Below are 7,280 nucleotides of genomic sequence, written 5' to 3'. Positions count from 1 at the left end.
AAAATTTAAAGGATGGTGTGAGATAATTTGTATATATCATGATTTAAAAAAAAAAAAAAAAACACCCTTTGCGATGTGTAAACTACCCGAGGCACACATGGCGGCACGACTGCAGCGAAACGAAGTAACAGTACCTCCAAGGGGCTGCCCCAAATCTATAGGCACTGATATTACTGATTAGTATTTCTCAAATCTCTAGAGTTCCGTTATCACTTGGTTATGAGCAGATAACAGAACTGTGCCATTTCCCATTTTAGAATAAACTGCTTACTCATATATGCACACAAAATCATTGAAAAGCTTGGAATAAAACCTAAGGTTTTTAACAAGGCTCATCATTTCACTCACACAATTTTTAAGCTTGTGTTTTTCTTTTGTATACATATGTTTTGTCTTCCAAAACGAAATTCTCTTTGTCTTTGAATATGATTTCAATGATATGAAAGTATGTTTATCTTGCTTTTATCACACATGGAGGTCTCCAATTCATACATAGTTTAAAGGGCCAATTGGTACACGTAACATTAAACCTAAAGACCATGTGTCTTATATACTTTTACTCTGGAAGGAAGCCAATGATTATGATTACCCAATTGACCAAGCTAGAAATCTGATTGTTGATGTCAAACAAAACCAATCCTTTTAAATATCAACTCAGGGTTCAAACCCACCCTCTCCACCATCAGCAATGATACCATCACCATTCTACCTTCACAAGACTTTGATTTGGGGTCATATCTGTAGCCTTCAGGGCATTCACATTCGAAGTCTCCTGGGATGTTCTTGCACACAGCTGTGCCACAAATGCTTGGCTTCATAGAGCATTCGTCCATATCTATAAATGAAACCACTATATTAAAAAAAATTTTCCCATACCAAAAGACTCTAGCAAAGAGCCCTTGATTTCTGTTTCCTAGTTTAATATATGTAGTGAGACAAAAGATTAGTCTTGGAACAATAAAATATTAACTCTATCATCATATTTTAATTCACTAAATATGATTTCTTTATACAAATGCATAGGGAATTTGATTGATGTTTGCCATGTTCCTTTATAGTTATGTAAAAGAAGGAGAGGGCTTTAGTTATTTTCTTATCTGCCAGGTTATAGTATGAAAATAAATAGAAGATATTCAACCATAGTCTTAATATTCTTGAAATGCATTCCTAAATACATGTGTCTGAAATATGGTCTTGAAAGTAGATTCACTCCATATTATCACAAATATAAAAAAAATGAGATGTCTCATCTGTCTTACCTTATTCCTTTGGAAATGGACAAATATGTAATCCATACACTACTACTGCTGCTTAAAGTATTCAATAGTGATTAAAATTTAAAATGGGTTTGAGTAAGGTCTCAAAGTACTTATAAAACTGCAGTTAATCCAATATAAATTTAGTGCTAAACTAATATTCCAGAAATTTGAAAAGCATTTATTATATTACAGAATGAAGTAGGAGACAAAATATTGATTACAACTAGTTACTAGATAAGAAATTGTGGAAAAACAAAACAAAACAAGTGACAGAAATAATTCAATGGAGATGTAATTATTTGTGAATTTCTCTCATCTGTGCTCTCTGGAGAAAGACAAATTCAGAATGGAAAATATATTTTCTATTCTAAAAAATTGGCAGCTTTTCCCCATAAACTAATAGCCAAAATTTCATATATTACCCTATTTAAAATAACTTGCACAAAAATAATGGAATTGGTTCTCTTGTGGGAATTTTTCTATATTTTGACTGTGTCATTGTCAATATCCTGGGTGGGATATAGTTTTGTAAAATGTTGCCATTAAGGGAAACTGGGTAAAGAGTACAGGAGATCTCTCTGCATCACTTCTTACAGCTTCATGTGAATCTTGAATTAATTCAAAATAAAATAATTTTTTAAAAGAGCTATAAAATCCAAACTTTTAAAATAAACTAAAAACATATGACTAAAATTATTTGGTTTGAGGCATATTGCTTATTTAGATCATATGCATTTAGGTTATACAACATTGATTTTATGACTCTACACTGACATCTAATGTCCAGTGAAAAGTTTTATTCTTTCATTTTTACACAATTCCTGGCAACTTGATCCCAAGCATATTCATGTTTTGGCAAAGGTCCCATTGTAATAGTTTTATACATATTCTTCTAAGTATTCTGTATTCTGTCACTTAAGTATCATGGATAAAGGATTGTGTAAATGAAGAATATAAAAACACATGTTCTGGTCATTGGGAACATTCTTATTTATAAGAAGACTTTTTATAATCATTTATACATATTTGTGTGTATTAACCCAAAGGATAAAGATTAAATACTTTTAAATTTTAAATAGTCACAAATTCTTTAGAAAGACAGACTATTCAAGTATTTAAATGTTGAAGTATGAACGGGTATTATTTGTTTATGGAATGCATACGGTATCCAGAATTATGATGGTTTTCTATAACTGGTGTTCTAATGATACTGTTATTATTCTAAATTATCTAAACTCAAACAGACCTTCAAATAGGCAGATAAGAAAGATACATGGTCACAAATTGAATAATTATTTAGTAGAAATTGTTCGTTAATGCATTTCCCTTTAGAGATATTTAACTGTACTTTAAATAATATTACAGTAAACTATACCATACTAAAAATTACAATGCAGTAAGAGATCATTTGAATATGAATTCAATTTGGAGATTTACCAAAGCAGATATAAATAAAGAGTTGAACAAGAAAATTTCACATTTTAACTTAACTAATGTTTTTCCTCTTAGTAAAACAACAAAGGTGTGTGTGTGTGTGTGTGTGGTGGAGGCGGTAGAAACCATATCTAATTTCTAAAGACAAAATTTAACTCCACACTGGGGAATTTTGTTTTTAGTTATCCACACACCAAGCACAAGTATTTGAAGATTTAGTTACAGCAGTTAAAGCAGCCAAACAGAAAGGAGAGTATTACAGAGAAAAAAGTCAAAATGTGGGAGACAGGGAAACAAAGAAAAAATACACTAGTAAAATCACCTGTTAAAAAGCTAAACTGACAGAAATTGTTTAAGTCTGAAGAAAAAAAAAAGAGTTACGACCAATGATGTGATCTTAAATGTATAAAGAAAAAGAAAACCATATCTTCATCTTTCCCAAAACCTCAACAGGAAATGAGGTGCAAGACGAAGGGTTTAGAATGGAAATCAGACAGGTATTTCTGAAAAGGAAAAATAAATACAATGGAAGAGATTATTAAAGATCATGGTAGATTTCTTTGTATAGCTATTTATCTTATTGGAAGAAATGAAATAATGTAGTGTCTGAAAACAAAAGATAAACAATGATTCTGTAGTTTGCAACATGCAAAGGCCTGCACAGAAACCTCACTTTATAATGAAATTCTTCACTGAAGCAGGCACATATGTGTGCACCCACACACAATAAGACAGCAACAAAACACTCTTGTTAGTACTGTAAACTAAAGGCATTCTCATCTTTTCACAAGGCTTCACGGTGGATAAAAATTTATGTTTACTATAATCACTTACAACCAGAGAGTTTTCTAAGAATTTCCCAGGGAAAGTCCTCTAACTGAATTTTGTTCTCACACAGTAAATATCCTTTTATTCTACCTTCTTGCTCTTACCTTTACAGTCTTTTTTATTCGAAAGCATAACAAAACCGCTTTTACAGGAACAGTGGTAACTTCCAGGTGTATTATCACAAATCTGGCTGCAACCTCCATTTACATTTGAGGGATCTTTGCATTCATTTATATCTAAAAAGGAAAAAATAAATTATTTTTAAAGAATATAACCTTTAGAGAACTTTTCAAAAGGCCAATCCTTATGAGCCAAATGAGTTTATTATACATACCAAATTCACACCTTTCTCCTTGCCAGCCTGATTTACAAATGCAAGTGAATGTAGCTTGGCCGTCTCTGCAGCTTATATATCCATCTTCATTGCATGGCGGGGGATTACACTGGTCTGGAATCGCTAAAGGAAATAGACATCTATTTAATTTTTACCTCATGCCATGGTTAAATAAAATCATGTGCCCTTTAATAAAAATCCTGCTTATGAAGCCTATAAGCAATGAAAAAATTACAACTCCTTCCTTCAAAGAATATGTTTTTATAAAAAAGTGAGTCCATTAGGCAAATCTTTATAACTGTTTTGTAAAAGGAAACTATTTTTGCACTGCACATATATGCAGTATTTTATAACTGTAATTTAAATATGTTTCCAAATATATTACCTAATGTGATCCTTAAAAAAATTCCATGAGATAGGAAGAACAAATAATACTACTCTTAGTATCAATAGAAAAAAGAATTTGGGACTTTCAATTCAGGCTAAGATGGAATAACAGGGACCAGATTTATCCTCTTGTCTAAAATAAGTAGGACTTCAGTAAAAATACGCAAAATAATGATTTTCAAACATTGTAGAACAGGAAGCAGAATACTGTGATTCCTAAAGGAAAGGAAATAAACAAGGGGACTCTACAATAGCACCTTATTGCCTAGAGACAGTTTCTATACAACAGTGCAAGAAAGTCAGTGTCCAGTGGTCTCTCTGTGTTGAAAAGACAAATATTGGAGTCTGGGAGGTCAAATTAGAATTTTGCTGACCAGAGTACTGTAAAGGCAGAGAGAGAAAATAGTGTGTACATGTGGGGAGAGAAAGAGGGAGCGAGAAGAGAGAGAGAGAGAGGTGGGGAGAGAAAGACTCTAGAAATCTGCAAAAATGTCTCCTAAAGTCTTTGGCTGAGTAATGATTTGCACAAGACAATTTCCAGAGCTTACACAGGGATAGGGATAATTCATTTTAGACTAGCTAGACTGAAAATATCTCATACTATGGAGGGCATCAGGTAAAATTCTCACAAGGATATAGCCTTATTATAGAGGCTAAATTAATGTGAAGCCAATGGCTACTCTAGACTGTCCTAACAGAGCTTAGAATCAAGGCTTCATTTTTAACATATTTCAAGTAACTTAGCTAAGTATTAAAACAAAATCAAACACTGTTTGGAAGAAGACAACAAAATATAGAATCCAACAACATACACTGCTTATTTTCCTTCCCTTAAGAATTGCAGTACCATGCTGCCTGTTATACAATGTCTAAAAACTGTTGTTTCATATATTTGACCAGAGTTCTACTTATTTAAGGAAGAAGAGTAAATCTGGTCCCCATTACTTTATCTTAACTCAAATTAGAAGTCCTGAATTCTCTTTTCTACTGATACTAGGAGTAGTATTATTTGTTCTGTCTGGTAAAAACTTCAAGTAGGCATGCAAAGAAGCAGGAAAACATGACCTATAACCAAGAGAAAAATCAAATGATGGAAATATACCCAGAAATGATAGAATGAGTAGAAAAGTAAGTCAATACAACTATTATAAATGAACTCCATATGTTCCAGTAGTACATACAAACATACGATGCAAAAAAAAGATGTATAAGACACCTAAATGGCACTTATTGAGATGAAAAGTAAAATATATGAAATAAAAACACACTGAAGAGGGAATTAAAAGCAAATTATACATGATACAAGAAAAGAAGAATGAACTTGAAGACAAAAAACTATCCAAAATGAAGGACAGATAAAAACAACCAGTAAATAAATAACCAGAGAATCAGTGACTTGTTGAACAACATCAAATGGCCTAATATATGTGTTATTGAAGTCCCAGGAGAACAGAAGAAATAATTGTAGGAAAAAAATGTGAAGAAATAATACTAAATAATTTTCCAACTTTAATGAAAATTATGAACCCACAGGTCTAGGAAGCTCAGCAAACTCCAAGCAGAATAAAACGTAAAAATACCATTTCAATTTGAAGAAAACCAGTGACAAAGAGAAATCTTAAATCTAGACAGAGGAAAAAAAAAAACACACACAGTGCATACATAGGGAAAAACTAAGAATGACAGCAGATTTCTCATCAGAATCTATTCTGATGAGTGAACAATGGAGAGATATCTTTAACTGACTGAAAGAACACTATCAATGAAGTCTTTATCTAATAAAAATATCTTCCAAAAACAAAATCAATATAGGATATATTGATGATTAAAAAATCTGAGAAAATCCATCTTCATCAGAAATGCACTATAAGAAATATTAAAGCATGTTCTTGATGCAGAAGGAAAATGTTTCCAAATGAAAATTTGGATCTACACAAAAGAATAGAGTGCCAGCAATGGTAAATATTTGAGAAAATATAAACTAATATTTTCATTTTTAATCTGTTTGTAAACTAATGTATTGTGGAGTTGATAACATATAATATTAAAGTCTAAGGCAGAAAAAATACAAAAAATAGAAAGAAAATAAAATTTTTATCATTTTAAGTTCCTTACATTGTATATGTAGTATAATATTATTTGAATGTAGACTATAAAAAGTTACAGATGTACATTGTAAACACTAAAGAAAAGAACAAAAAAAGTTTATGAGGTATAATTAGTAAGTAAATAGTGGCGATACCATGAAATCAACCCCTAAAGGAGACTCAATTATTTGGCACAATTGCAGGAGGAAGAATCAAAAAGCAGATAGGATCACCAACGGATTTAAACCCAATCATATAAACAGTTACATTGGATATAAATGGTCTATACTCTAACATTCCAATTAAAATATAGAAATTGTCAGACTGGATAAAATAGCAAGACTCAAAAGAAACTCACTTGAAATATATACACATAGATATTTTAAAAATTAATGGATGGGCCAGGCATGGTGGCTCACGCTTGTAACTCTAGCACTCTGGGAGACTGAGGCAGGAGGATTGCCTGAACTCAGGAGTTCAAGGCCAGCCTAAGCAAGAGCGACACCTGTCTCTACCAAAAAGAGAAAAAATTAGCTGGGCTTTGTGGCATGCACCTGTAGCCCCAGCTACTCGAAAGGCTGAGGTAGGAGGATCACTTTGAACCCAGCAGTTTATGTTGTTGCAGTGAGCTATGATGAAGCCACTGCCTTCTACTCGGGCAACAGAGCAAGGCTCTGTCTTCAAAAAAAAAAAAAAAATCTGTATGGTAGGAGGATCACTTTGAACCCAGCAGTTTATGTTGTTGCAGTGAGCTATGATGAAGCCACTGCCTTTAGCCCAGGCAACAGAGCAAGGCTCTGTCTTCAAAAAAAAAAAAAAAGAGGCTATGAAGCTGCCTTTATTCCCATGCTACTGGAGAGTTTGTGCATGTGTTTTGACTTTCTCTAATTAAACTAGAAGTGTTTTCTTCAGGTGAGACAGGTTTATGATCGTTTCTGTATTCCACATTCT

General features: G+C 32.5%; 1 protein-coding gene across 1 annotated transcript in view; it reads right to left on the bottom strand.

Moving 5' to 3' along the window:
* PROS1 (protein S (alpha)) overlaps positions 1–7,280 on the bottom strand; it is a 74,949-nt gene that overhangs the window by 22,696 nt on the left and 44,973 nt on the right. Inside the window, exons 5-7 of the mRNA XM_012644332.1 lie at positions 3,856–3,978; positions 3,626–3,757; positions 710–835 (exon numbers count right to left, since the gene is read on the bottom strand). Coding sequence (XP_012499786.1) covers positions 710–835; positions 3,626–3,757; positions 3,856–3,978 — 381 coding nt within the window. The remainder of the gene's footprint in view (positions 1–709; positions 836–3,625; positions 3,758–3,855; positions 3,979–7,280) is intronic.

The sequence above is a fragment of the Propithecus coquereli genome, unplaced genomic scaffold (genome assembly GCF_000956105.1).
Source record: "Propithecus coquereli isolate 6110/MARCELLA unplaced genomic scaffold, Pcoq_1.0 Scaffold21, whole genome shotgun sequence".
In the NCBI taxonomy this organism is placed as follows: Eukaryota; Metazoa; Chordata; class Mammalia; order Primates; family Indriidae; genus Propithecus; species Propithecus coquereli.
The sequence above is the reverse complement of the archived record's forward strand: the minus strand, read 5'-3'. Positions and strand labels throughout refer to the sequence as shown.